The sequence below is a fragment of the Carex rostrata genome, chromosome 12, assembly GCF_964058835.1.
Source record: "Carex rostrata chromosome 12, lpCarRost1.2, whole genome shotgun sequence".
Lineage (NCBI taxonomy): Eukaryota > Viridiplantae > Streptophyta > Magnoliopsida > Poales > Cyperaceae > Carex > Carex rostrata.
In genome coordinates, this window is record NC_135929.1 from 5,818,018 (window position 1) to 5,832,113 (window position 14,096).

At 37.6% G+C, this 14,096-nt stretch overlaps 2 protein-coding genes and 1 long non-coding RNA gene across 7 annotated transcripts; 2 read left to right on the plus strand and 1 right to left on the minus strand.

Moving 5' to 3' along the window:
* The first annotated feature begins 408 nt into the window (after positions 1-408).
* On the plus strand, positions 409-2,811 carry LOC144563294 (uncharacterized). 5 transcript variants are annotated; one of them, XR_013514304.1, is made up of 4 exons: positions 409-582; positions 1,105-1,216; positions 1,313-1,425; positions 1,970-2,109. It is a non-coding gene; the product is annotated as an uncharacterized LOC144563294 (long non-coding RNA). The 5 variants fall into 5 exon arrangements; XR_013514303.1 differs by having other exon boundaries at positions 1,105-1,425; XR_013514300.1 differs by lacking the exon at positions 409-582 and having other exon boundaries at positions 761-1,216; positions 1,310-1,425; positions 2,001-2,811.
* A 3,553-nt stretch (positions 2,812-6,364) lies between these two features.
* LOC144562829 (Ubiquitin-like superfamily protein) lies at positions 6,365-8,930 on the plus strand. The gene is made up of 3 exons (XM_078312127.1): positions 6,365-7,104; positions 7,577-8,120; positions 8,524-8,930. Exons 1-3 carry the CDS (start codon positions 6,470-6,472, stop codon positions 8,683-8,685), a joined length of 1,341 nt encoding a protein of 446 aa, XP_078168253.1. The 5' UTR covers positions 6,365-6,469; the 3' UTR covers positions 8,686-8,930.
* Positions 8,931-10,102: 1,172 nt separating this feature from the next.
* Positions 10,103-12,517, minus strand: LOC144563038 (transcription termination factor MTERF8, chloroplastic-like). The gene is made up of 2 exons (XM_078312406.1): positions 12,218-12,517; positions 10,103-12,172 (listed from the first exon to the last, which is right to left on the minus strand). Exons 1-2 carry the CDS (start codon positions 12,515-12,517, stop codon positions 11,357-11,359), a joined length of 1,116 nt encoding a protein of 371 aa, XP_078168532.1. The 3' UTR covers positions 10,103-11,356.
* Positions 12,518-14,096: the final 1,579 nt, after the last annotated feature.

The window sequence follows — 14,096 nt, forward strand, 5'->3', positions numbered from 1 at the left end:
TAGTTGATATATAATTTTTTAATATAAAATTTAAATATTATATAGTTAATTTTTACAACTTATATATAATGTATATATTATCTAGGGAAATGCATAATAATTTTATTTTAGTATCTCAATTATTATCATATTCGTATCTCTCTTCCTTATTAAGGGGCTTAATGTCTAGATCCGTCAACGATTGAGATTGATAGATAAATTTTCGGATTAAATATCAGTCCTTCAATTATATGATTTTTTTATTTTGATTAAATATATCTGTTTTATATGTAAAAGTCTAAATTTAGTTAGCAATTTACTCGCTACACGGATTGACACACATACAGCACCATATGTCCTTTTTTTTTTCTGATCAGGAATCTACGTAACTCCTAATCTCTCTTTCCGAGTTCCCGTAAATCCAAATCTCTCTCTGCGGTTGCCATGGCGGCTTCTTGGCTTCCTCTAGCGATTCCTCCTCCGACGAACCCACAAGGACTTATAGCTCAAGGCGCGGAAGGATCAACGCTGAGAGATGAAGCGCCGCCGCCTCCTTCGCAGTCGTAGATCTCCCGTCAATTCTTTCTCTTCCTTATCGAATAGGTACAGATTCGCGCTCTTTGTCAGCGCATTTCTTTGCTTCCCGATGCCACGATCTTGTGTGATTTGCTCAACCCCTCACATTTCCCCCTTTCTTCACTCAAACCCGGGGCTAGGGTCCATACCCTGTGCCGTCACTGTTCCAGACCGAGGGTACATGTCTTGGTGCCCACTGATAAGGGTTTTCTCTTGTAGGTCATCCTGGCACTTTTCTGTATAGGTGGTCTATTTTAGTTGTTTTTATGAAATGCAACTTCTTAGTTTGTTTCCATATTTCTGGTTACAGTTTAATTATAAGGTTAAATGTTACTCATAAAAAGATGAAAAAAAAATGAGATGGATAAGTAAAAAATTTTGTATTGAAAACTCTTCAACTATAGTCACTATTCTCCAATAACTGTGACGTATTTTATTGCCAGTTGTGAATAAACTCCAGTTTTGATCTGGTGTGGTGATGCTTTAACAATTTCAACCAAATACTGAACACTGAATTTTAATTAAATTTCTTATTTGTTTTTCATGCAGGTGGAGCCAAAGAGGAACCAAATTGGGTACTTCATATTTGTTCTTTTAACTTGTGATGTTACCACCGGCTCTGCAGCAGCATATGCAAACCCCACTTGGCAACAAAATCCTGGTAATCACTCTGCTCTTCTAACTTCTGAAGAATACTGATGATCTGAGGGAATATCACCTGTTACATTGATCGTGCCGGTACTCTCTATGGAAGCAGGTCAAGCAAAGTTCAGCATGCCTGCTGTGGTTAAGAATCACATTGTTGTCAATAGGGATACACCAGTTGCCATAGCACCAGAACCTCAGGATGCGGTGGCTGCTGATAGAAAGGTATGTTTTCTTTCACTAGCTCTGTGATGACTATGATCCAAGAGTGCTACAGTGTAACAGGTGATAAGACAAAGGAACACTTATTACCTAATACATGTAATTACTTACTGGTTGGAACATGTATAAGGATATTAAGTCTTGCTAAAGCAATTTAACAATAATTTTAGTATCCGAACTAAAAAATTAAACTACCATTCTGAAAGCTTTCGACATGTCATGTAAGAATCTGGTATGGAGTAGTATGGACATGATATTGGAGATTAACTCATGGGCCATCTTACCAACATATTGGCATACCTATATCAATGTTTCACACAAACAAAACCAAAAGAAACCTATACTGGTACAACGTATGTCTAAAACAGCCCTTAAGACCAAATCAGATAGAAATACTGGTTTATAGTGAATTAAGCCAAGCCATTCATTGCAGAAGCATATAGACAACACTCCCATGAGCATTCTAGAACAAAATTTTCTATTTTTGGAATTTTCTATGATTTATAGTGAATTTTTGAAATTTTTCAAGAATTTTTTTATTACCCAGGATTTTTGACGGCATTCCAACTTTTTGGCAGTGCTTCTTAAATGCCAAGAAAGCCAAATTTCGAGCAGCGCTTCTTAAACGCCGGTAAAAAGGCCTGTAAAGGCCGAAAAAGGCTTTTGCCGACAAATATATTAAGCATTAAACTCAAAATTATTTTTGACAACAATATTGATTACTCTCTTATTTTGGCATTATAATTGTACGGAATCTCTATTTTCCTCTTAATTTTGATTGGAATTTAGATGTTAGACATGCCCGGTGCTAACATTTTATTAGCAGGCCTCTATAATTAACTTTTATCTAATAAAAGAACACCATTTGTCTCCTTTTTTTGTTTTGTTGTAAAAGTTTCCTAATTAAACGAGTTGCAAGAAACTATTTAATTTAGGCTCATAATGTGCTGAGACAATTACTTATTTCTTCTACTTATAATTTGAAAGTTATAACCAACCTACATACATATTTCTTTTCATTTTTTGGATCAAACTGTATGAGCAATTGCTCTTCATTTAATGAGAAGACCCAAAACCTTTATATCAATAATTTGACAATCTCATATTTTTCTATCCACTTGTGTTTATTAGGAACTCTTCCTTTGAAATGTTTAGAACTCAGAACCTGGTTATATTAGTTCACAAAAATATATGATAAGATGTGTGTTTTATTCATCCTGATAAATATTGCTTGAATAGAACCAACAACATATACATGCCAAACTATATCTCACGTAAGCTAACCTTGAAACATGCTATTTAGAATATTATTTATGTGATATTTCCTCCACAGTTAATTAATCATCATCATAATGTTTAGTATATGAACTTCTTTGCAAACATTTCTGTTTTAAAAAAAATTGCTTTTAGATATTTGTACACACGAGTTATAAAAGAAGAAAATCTCAATTTTATGACATGATACATGATCCATGCTAAGACACACGGCATCTTGATACATGATCCACTTCTTTGCAAGCACTTTGTCGAGCTGCAACACCATCGCATTTCAGTTCGATTCATCTCTACATGCGTAGCTAAGCTGGATCATTTATTCTATATTGTATTTAAATCTTTTTTTTTAATATTCTTGAATATTGTCAAATAAATTATTTTTTCATTGAGTTATCTTTTTAATGAAATTTTTTTATTTTGTATGAGAATTAATTTTTGTTATCTTATAATATATCCCGTTGCAACGCACGGGCACAATACTAGTTTATATTAATTTATTGTTATTAATTTAATAGAGGTTAATTCATATGCCTTCATTTTTTTGTCTTCGTTATGCATTTATTTTTAAAACTTTAATGACTTAAATGTCAAAATAAAATTGTTAAATATGATCTATATTGTTTTCTCTATGCACATTGTTACGTTATGAAATTTTTACAATTTAATTAGAATGATTTAAAACAAAGAATCGATAAATCATGTTAATAAAATAGAAGTTTAAACCTTAATTAAGGTTCCCCTAAATAAGTAAGTTAAGTGTGAATCGAAACCGCGTCGAAATTTCGAGATTTCGGAACTTTATAGGCTCAGTGCGGGTGGGGTTCATCCGCACTAGGCTCGGATTTTCTTGATTTTGGTCTGAAAACTTTCTAAGTCCCGAGTGCGGGTCAAGCCACCCGCAGTGCGGATGGGGGCATCCGCACTCAGGGTGATTTTTGCCCTAAAACTCAAATCCAACCTTCTCTCTCTCTCTCACTTCACCATTTCCCCATTATTTCGTGATTTTCGGCCAAAGAGAAGGAAAAGAGTGCGAGAACTTTCCGTTTCTTTCAGACTCCCGATTGTTGCGAGAAATCGAGTTTGGAACCGAGAAAGCAGCCGAGGATCTCTCCGAACCCTCCTATTTGGTATTTCTTTCTCTCCTTCTTTCTTTCGAAAACTCGAATTTTCTCGATTTCTCAGATTCTCGTTTTAAACCCGAGATTTGTGTTCGAATTGCTCGAGGACTAGTTCCTCTACACTCCTTACTAGTTTGTTTGCCAATCTTTTTCCCGATTTCTTCCGATTTATGAAATCTGATTTCTAGGGTTTCGTGCCAAAATTGAAAGTTGGCATAATCGTGATTTGATTTGCTTAACCCGACCAATTAGACTTGTAATCGGTAGGGTTGCCTCCTGATCGTGAATTTTTAGAACATTTAACGACTGATTTGAGATTTTGACCAAATTAGGGTTAACCAAACGGTGGATTGAATTGATCCGAGAATCAAAGTAGTAAAACGGTGATTGATTGTTACCAAAGTGAAATGGTATATGGCTAGAGGGTCTAGATGCATTTGTGCACCGTTATATGGGATTTTTAATAAGAAAGAATGAACCGAAAAGAATTGATTTGGGACTGTACCAACCCTAAGTAAACGTATAGACCACTGAACCCGAATTAAACCAAGTATACGTATAATATAGGTGTAGGCTCGGTCGAGCAAGAACTTGCGAGACAATACGAGACGTCCGATCCTTAAATTAAGCGGTTCGCTCGTCATACTAAGGTGCGGGATTCTTGGACTTGTTTGATACTTTATTTTCAGGAATTAAACTGTTTATTCGTTTGTCATGTTGAATGATTAATTGTTGCATATTTTGGAATTCATGTTGTAGATTGATTCTTGCATAACTGAGAATGATTTGAATTGTTTGGTTAAGATTACTTGGCATGTTGGTATGGTTATTATTTGATTAGTTCTATTAATTGTTCTTGATGTGAATGAATCCGCCAGGCCGACCTGTTTAGGTGGCTGGATAAGGTAACGGTGACCTATCCGTTGACCTGTGTTTATGAATTTGCCAGGCCGACCTGTTTAGGTGGCTGGATAGGGTGACGCTGCTGACTTATGCGTTTGACCTGTTAGAATTTGCCAGACCGACCTGTTTAGGTGGCTGGATAGGGTGACGCTGCTGACTTATGCGTTTGACCTGTTAGAATTTGCCAGACCGACCTGTTTAGGTGGCTGGATAGGGTGACGCTGCTGACTTATGCGTTTGACCTGTTAGAATTTGCCAGACCGACCTGTTTAGGTGGCTGGATAGGGTGACGCTGCTGACTTATGCGTTTGACCTGTTATGATTTTGCGAGACTGACCTATATGTGTGGCTTTGATATATATTTGCTTGAGATTTAGCAAAGTTGACCTGTATAGGTAACTTTGATTCCGTGTGTTTGCATTTGTGTCAAGTTGACCTGTATTGGTGACTTGTAAACCGGACCTTAGGAAATGGTTAAGCCAAACAGCAATTGCAGATGGGTGTCTGATAAAGGGTCCAGCGGTTGGCCATCTGTAGGCGTCTGTAACCCTACAGATGTGGGTTTGATAACGGTTCAGCTCGAGAGAACATCTGTAATTGCTACAAGCCCAATTGAACTGAGTTAGGAATCGAGTTAAGCCAAAATATATGTTGTGTGTTGAAAACCATCTTGGAAATTCCGTAAACTGTGTTTCAGGTTGATTAACTGTTGTCGAGTAGTGGCATTCTGTTATTTATGTTTCTTATATAACTGTTTGCATTGTTATTGTTTGAGTTTCATTGTTGAATATAGAGTTTGATTGCAAGTCCAATAATTCATATGTGGCAAATTCGCACTGAGGATTTATTCTCACCCCCACCCTCCCGATTATTTTCAGGTTATTTTATGCGGACGCAGCGAGTGAGGATATTGGTAATGCATATAAAAGATCCACTGTCTTGCGTGTATATGTGACGCCTGATTTATACACGCGGCAGGCTGTCAGACCCGGTGGATTTGGGGTGCGACACACATGTAAAAGATTATAATATTTTGACTTTGTTTTTGGATTGTTATCAAGAACTTACAAAAACACACTGGTGTGAATAATTTTTAGACGTTAATTTTCCAACTTATTTGATTCATATAGAAACCAAAATAATAAGTGATAATTGTTATGTACGTTTAAATAAAATAATAAAATTCACTTCTGATAGTATTATTTTGACATATATATTTAAAAAAATATTATTGTTAAAAATTAAAACATAATAAAAACAAAAAATAATGAAATTAGAACCCTCAGTTTAATATCTGATTTATGCAATATTTTTTTTCTATATCTGTATTAATTTAATGTTCAATCTATATCTCATTCACCTTCCAAAATAAATAAAAAAAAAAAAAAAACTGGCTATTATCAATTTATCACAGTTGGTTTACTTGACATTGACAGTACCCCGAAAACAGGAAATTCGGATCCCACGAACTCAATTTTTTAGTTTTGATCCAGAGCGTCCGAAATATTTTAACACGAATCTTAAAGAATCCGGACCCGAGAATATCTGTCTATCTCCGAATAAGCACCGACACGTCTCCACTCAAAAATTAGATTCACTTTTAGAGGATCCGGACCCGAGAACAGGACGCCAAAATAGCAGCAGACCAATTACCAAAATCCGTCTGTAGACCGCTATTGCTAAGTTTCTCTTGCACGAACCGCGCGACAGAAGAGAAAAGAGGCACCTAAACACTAACCCTAACCCTAGCCATGGCGATCTACCAGATCTTCGTCAAGCACCTCGACGGGCGCACTCTCTGCCTCCAGCTCCCATCCCCGACCGTCTCCGGCGAAAACTTAAAGGTTCATCTCTCTCTTAGATGTCACCTCCCGCTCCAATCTCTCCGCCTCATATCTGGCACGAGGGAAGTTTCCGATCAAACGGTAGTATCCGCTGACAGCCGGAATATCTTTCCCTCGCTCTCGCTCTTACCCCGTTTACTCGGTGGAAAAGGCGGATTTGGGTCTCTCCTTCGTGGCGCCGCCTCAAAAGCGGGTCAGAAGAAGACGAACAATTTCGATGCATGCCGTGACATGAGTGGTCGGAGGTTACGCCACGTGAACGCTGAGAAAAGGTTGGAGGAATGGAAAGATGAGGCTGAAGAGAGGAAGTTAGAGAAGCTGGCAGAGAATTTTTTAAAGAAGAAAGCTAAGGAGGGGAAGAAGAGCTCAGATTTGGAGGTGGAGAAATACTTGGAGAAATATAGGAAGGATGCTGAGAGGTGTGTTGGTGAAGTTGAAGAATCCGTAAAGGAGAGCTTTGAATTGTACAAAGAAAACAAAAGAAACAAAAGGAAGGTTTTGCCGGCATCTGGTCCGGGTTCTTCTAAGAGATTGAAAATCTGGTGAGTGTTTTCTGATCATTTTTATTTTATTGTTAGTGATTTTAATGTTTTTGCACCTTTCTATATTTTCACAGATACCTCTTCAAATTTTAGTTTCTGCATGGAACTGTGCTTGAACTCTGTTTGATTATTGGTACCGAAATCAAATTGACTAGCTGTTGTCCTCTCAATCACAGCACTATTGAGCTTTTGGCCAAGAATCAGTTACATTATATTCTATCAAATTTGGAGCCTTAGTAGATAGTAACCTCAAGAAGGTATCTACAAAAGAGGAAACAAAATTGAAATATCTTGAAAAAAAATACTACTATATGAGGGATTTGCATTGAAATCAAATAGTCTGTTGATAGTGGCTTGGACTGACTCCAGAAGTTGCGTAAGTGGCTTATCTGTGGTCTGGACAATGAAGTACCAAAAGTTTGACTATCTTCAAATTTCTCTTACTGTTCCTTTCATGTATATTATTTTGTAGGATGGGAAAGAAAAAGGTTGCAGACAGTGATAGTGACACTGATGATGAAGAAGAAAAAAGCAGCGAGGACACAAAATCAGTAATAATTGATGAAGGAAATAGCTCCAGCTCATCTGATAAATCAGAAGAAAACTCGAATAATAATTCTAGCCCTGTTTCTGGTTCTCCATCAAACGGGGAGCTGTCTGGTAGAGAGTCACTGGAGACAATCTCAGAAGAAGAGAATATTGTCGAGTCCGATGTCCGTGTAGAAGCAGAGATGGAGTCAGATATGGAGATGAAGAGTTTGGCTAATGCTGAGGTGGCAAATACAGAAGTTGCTGCCGAGACACCCTGTATAGAGGTTAATGCTGAGGTGGTAAATGTAGAAGTTGCTGCCGAGACACCCAGTGTAGAGGTTACTGCTGAGGTGGCAAATGTAGAAGTTGCTGCTGAGAAACAGAGTGTAGAGGTTAATGCTGAGGTGGTAAGCGCTAGTGGTGGCATTTGTGGTTTGGATGAACCGCTAAACTTTGATAACTATAATTCTCCTGCTGAATTGGAGGTACACTTTATTGTTCTGATATCACATTGTTCCATTCTTTTATCTTAAAGAGTTCCTTCTCTTGTTTGACCTCAAATTTAGCGCTTATCAAAATAAGGAAAAACTAAAATTGTAGTTATATCTCATGTGGTATAAGATAGGCTGTTATCAAATTTGGTGCAGTTTGAAAACACAAGTTATTTATCGAGTAATTTAAAAATGTTAATGGCTCAGTTTATTGGTGCATTTGATTGGGTGACCATCCTTGAATTGCACCAAAATCTATTTAAATTATTTTGATATTAGTGATCACATATCACCATTGATGAATATATTTGTTTCGCTTCATTGTGATCCTCATTTTATTTCAGTGATTATTATGCTAAATGTTCTTTTTATTTTTTATTTGTGCATTTTAACTCAGGTTCTCGGCATGGAAAGATTGAAATCTGAACTCCAGAAGAACGGTTTAAAATGTGGTGGTACATTACAAGAGCGCGCAGGTAGGCTTTTCCTGCTCAAGACTACTACTATTGACAAGCTGCCCAAGAAGATCCTCGCCAAGCCTCTTGCATCAGGGAAATAAATGATAAGCATGCATGTATAGGATTCTGTATTGTGCTGAAATAGTTGAACAGAAAAAGGACAACTAAATTGCTTTACTGAGGATTAAATGAAGTTGTTCTGTGTGTTTAGAGCTGTGAATACTCATTTTACGTGTTCTATTTTGGTCGAGTCTGGTGGTTATTTGTACGTTAATCTAGTTGATATTTGAAACCTGAGCTAGTTGATATTACATTCGCAATCTAAATTATTGGCCTGGCTTTAAAATTTGTACCATTTTCTAGTGATTTTGGGACCAGGGATTCTGATACTAAGAACTGTGAATATAATCTCTAATGAAAGCAATAAATAAACAAATAAATCATCTTAGACATTGTCTAGTTATTAGTTCTCTCGAGGCCCGAGCACCTTTTTCTGTATATGCTGAAGAAATGGCTGCCAACCCTAGGCTCTAACGGAGTGTTTGTCAAGTTTTCTCGGTTGGTCAAGAAACTGAAGCAATGAGCTTAATAGAAAAATATATACAGCTGGTGATAATAATCCTTTCCCAACAGTCAGGAAAGAGTTCCTGATACTTTTGTCAAGTACACAACAGGATTGGTACATGGAAAAACCAGAATCCAAATTCTTACGTCTGTTAGCTTCAGCTCACTAATAGTTGATGATAGAATGTCTCTTTTCTTGATTCTATAAACTTATCATATAATCCAAATTTTCAACACTTTGTGACTATAATATAACAACAGTCTTGCTGTGCTTCTCAGTTAGAGGTGGCAATTGGATGGAGTAGGTAACTAGGGTGAGTTTGGTCCTGTTGTGTAGGACTCGAATCATTGGAATTTGGGTTTCTGTTATTTTGGGTGTCTTAAGAATCTTAAATCATTTTTTTGGATTTAGATTCTCTAGGATCCCCATTAATTTAGTTTTTCAGGAGGACATGTTCAGGTATCGGGATCTGGTACCTGGATCATTGCGAATTACTGCCTACTAACACTGATTTTCAATTAGCAGTTGATTCTTTTTGGGTCCAAACTGGATAACATATCTGGTTGAGCAGTTTGATGTTCTATATTAAGCTAGTCAGGTTCTGGTTTCGACTATCACCGGTTCTGAACTTGAGGGCCCAGCTCAATTTGATTTAGATTCAGTCAAGATTGGTTGTGTCGGTTGATCGAGTTCAATTAGGTCAGAACCTGACTTGTTCAATTCAGTCAAAGAGTATAGTCAAGTTTGCTGGATGGGTTGGAAAGATTCCTCATGTCAGTCTACAACAACAACAACCAAGTCTTTAGTTCCAAACGAGTTGGGATAGGCTAGAAATGAAACCCAATCACAATCATACAATAAAGATTCCTCGGGTCAGTCTAATTTTTTTTTTTTGTGTGTTGAAAAAAGGCATGAATTGCCCGTTTTGATCGCATTAAACTAGTTTAACTTACAACCACACTGTAGCTACTAAGTTTCAGTTTTAGCACCACACAAGATAAACCTAAAAGTATCAACATGGCTGCAGTCATCACAAACTACTGAACTAGAACATCACATCAAACATAAAACAAAAACAAAGTATACTAGAATTAAGCCTCACAACTCAGGGCTGAGGTAATTTCTATTTGACACTGGTTCAGTCAACGGGTTGCTCATGCCACACCACCATTTGCACATCATCTGGGCTCGAGACCTGTAGAGGTATAGCTTCCATACCATATCCTCAGGGAGCCAGGAACCAGCAGCACTCTTCACCTCCTCACATGACCTGTCCAATATTGCACTAGAGAAACAATTAGAAATAGCATAGATCTAGTGGAACTTTTGTTTTCAGTGAAGCACAATTCATTCATGTGCTTCCAAATAGACCAAATCTAGTGGAACTTGCCACTATTGCACTCTGGTACAGTACTTGGTCGAATCCCATTTTACCAAATAGATGATGGTATTGAAGTTCCCTCACTCTCTTCCATGTTGATCACAAGTTTGAAACTTTTTGACTCATGAAATGCAAGGACGAAATACAATTATCTCGTAGGTGTAAATGTAATACTGGTGTACTCAGTATCTAGGTCTCCTGAAAAAAAAAAGCTGACCATAATTTCCTCTTACGTGTGCATCTAGGCCCATACAATATACCAGTAGCAACATTTGTGATTTGTGGTACCAGTACCGCATTGTTTGGTGACCCTTGGAAGTATTATGCAATTGATGGTCTTATGAGGCTTTAAAGCTTAAATAGAAGCTTAAGTGCTACGAGTTCAGCCAGATACTTGCATTTGAAAGCTTAAATGCTGAGTACTCTGATAGTCTTACACTAGTAGTTCTCAAACAGTCTCACACCAGCACTCAGACAATTAAGCAACAAAAGACCAGAAAGAAAGAACAGAAAAAAGAAGTTGAAATTAGGAACAGTTATCCAACTGAAATGACATTTGAACTGAAAAGCTAGCAACAGGGAACTACAAACTTCAATCCTAGAAAGGTAAATAATCCAACAACAACTGAAATTATAAAAATATTGAAGCCTACAACCAGCAGCCAAATAAATGTAAAAAACAACAACAGAACATACAGCTTCCTTCATATGTTGTGTATCACAGTGATTCAAGCTTGCAAGGCCAAATTATTAATAAAAAGAAGTCTAATTTCATCTTGCAACTGCAAATTGATCCACAATTTTCTTCTGCAAACATGAACGATTGTCAAACTGACACTTTTATGCCATAAGCAGCAGCATAAGCTTCTCTGAGCCCAAGCACATCCTTCTCATATGGCACTACATATAACTCACGGAAGCGCCTTTCAGAAATCACACAAGCGGTGAGAAGGCTATACTTTTTCTTCAGTCCCAACGCTTTTAATACACTCAAAACAGTATGCCTTGGGATCAATACCCTTTCTAGGCTATACCCAAGCAGCACAGGTTGTGAAGCTATGCTCCTTGGCTTAAAACCCCCTTTTGTGGTAAGAAAGTCCATTTTTAGATTCACATTTCCCTCTGAGAGTGTAAGTACTGAAGGGAACTTCCTAAAGGCATAATACACCTCTTCCTGTGACCAACCATACCTCATCATGAAGAAGTCGACCTTTCCTTTAAGTTTATCCTTGCTAGAAGCATGAACTACTTTAAACGCGCCCTTGAACATGCTAGATTCTCTTTGAATCCCCAGCTCCTCAATAAACTCAAGAACCTGCCTCAAAGGTTCTAAGCCTCTCCTCATACAGTTGCTGTAACTGGCAAGCACCCCTGCTATATCTCGATTTGACAATCCATATTCATTCAATAGTTTTATTCTTGGAACAACATACTTATCAATGTCATATGTGATCAGCCCAGCATTCCTCTGAAGAATCTTCAACAAAGCCTCATCGCCTTTCCCAACAAAATCTCTCCAAAACAGGAGGCGCGATAGAGGGTTTTTGGACAAAAGGGCAGCTGAGCTGTATAGTATCAAGTGAACCAGTAGTTCTCCAGAGAAACCCCCATCCTTCAATTCACGGACCTTTGGCTTCAGGGTCTACTCCACATTGGAAGCCAGCAGATGTGGAGAGAGCGAAACAACAGTCTTGATCTGATCATCTGATAGACCGGTATCTTTGAAGAATCTTACGACCGACTCTGGCCGGTCCTCAGATTTGATTGCCACAAAACGCCTGTTAGTCGAGACCTTGAGCGCTCGTTCAGGGAAGAAGCCCAAGGAGGAGATGAGATACTGTGCTATGAACGGCACCTCCTTCACTTGCTGGGATTGGGTCGAAATAGACTGGCGGGGGAGAGGGGTTAGAAGCGCCAATTGATGGTGGTGGTAGGGAGAAGAGAAGAAAGAGAAGGATATCTTTCTCTTTGCAAGGAACCATGACATTGTTTCCCGTCCTATTTTCAAAATTGAGTGTGGAGACTGGAGAGTGCTGGCGCTGGTGGGAGGTACAAGGAGAGATGGTGAGAACATCAACATATATTGCTTTAGGAGCTGTGCGAGAGGTAAGGAAAGGAATTCGCATCCTCTGAGATCTGAGATATCTCATATTTGTGCTGTGCGTGACCGACGTGTCCGGTGCCTATTCGGGGGTGACGTAGGGGGCAGTATTATTTTAGCTTTGAGATTCGCTCAGAACGTATTGCAACGGTTGATATTTTCCAATAAGTCACGCAACGCTCAGAACGTAGAGGATGCGAATTCATTCTCACGGGAGCGGGCCGCGGGAGTGCGTATCCTCTGAGATATCTCAATTTTTGCGTGACCGACGTGTCCGGTGCCTATTCGGTGATAGCGCAGGGGCCTCTATTATTTGTGCTTTGAGATTCGTGCAGAACATATTTAAACGGTTGAGATTTTCCATAAAGTCACGCAAAGTTTGAGATATTTCAGAGGATTCGAATTGCCGATGGGTCCGATGGTCCGATGCTCTCTTGGAAGTTGGAACTTGGAACCAACCATCCATCCGATCCGCTTCATGTATGCTGCTTTAATGTTCGTGCTGATCAGAAGTGCAACATCTGTACTCACTCGTGAGCATCTTTGGCAGTCGTGTTTTACACAGGGGTGTCAATGACACCTTTTATCCGTTTATCCGATCTGATCCATATCTCGTATCCAAAAAAGAATAAGATTTCTTTCGTTAGTTTAGTGGAAACGGATAAGAGTACCGATTTTTTTTCATTATCTTATCCGCTATTATATAAAGTAATTTTTAAAAATAAAATTATATATATGTGTATATATATATATATATATAGAGAGAGAGAGAGAGGTTAATATACATTCGGTTGCATATGGACCGAAGTGCTTACGGTCTAAATTTGATTTTTCAAAATTCAAACGGTCGATCTGAACCGTTCATTAATATCAGCCATTCAATTTTCAGATCACATACAGCAGAAGTGCTTACGGTCCAAATTTGATTTTTCAAAATCCAAACGGTCGATCCAAACCGTTAATTTTATTCTCCATATTAATATGTGCTTGGGGACCAAATTTTACATTTTTCTGATTTTTTTTACTATTTATTAAGTATTTTACAAAATTGTTGATCCAACGGTGGCTTAAAAAAACAGTAAAATCAGCAGCCACCGTTGGATCAACAATTTTGTAAAATACTTGATAAATAGTAAAAAAATTCATAAAAATGTAAAATTTGGTCTCCAAGCACATATTAATATGGAGAACAAGATGAACGGTTTGGATCGGCCATTTAGACTTTGAATTTTATATTTATGGTTCAATGCACAAACCCCTCCATGCATTGCAATGCACCATAGCCCATCTCATATATATATATATATATATATATATATATTTGCATGAAGATGATACATCATAATTTTGTATTTTATTAGATTTTCATAATACAAATTAGTTGTATTTATTATTATAATTTTTTTCTTGTTTTGAAAAATATTTTATTGAAAATACAAATCAAAATGTTAATGACACTTTTTTA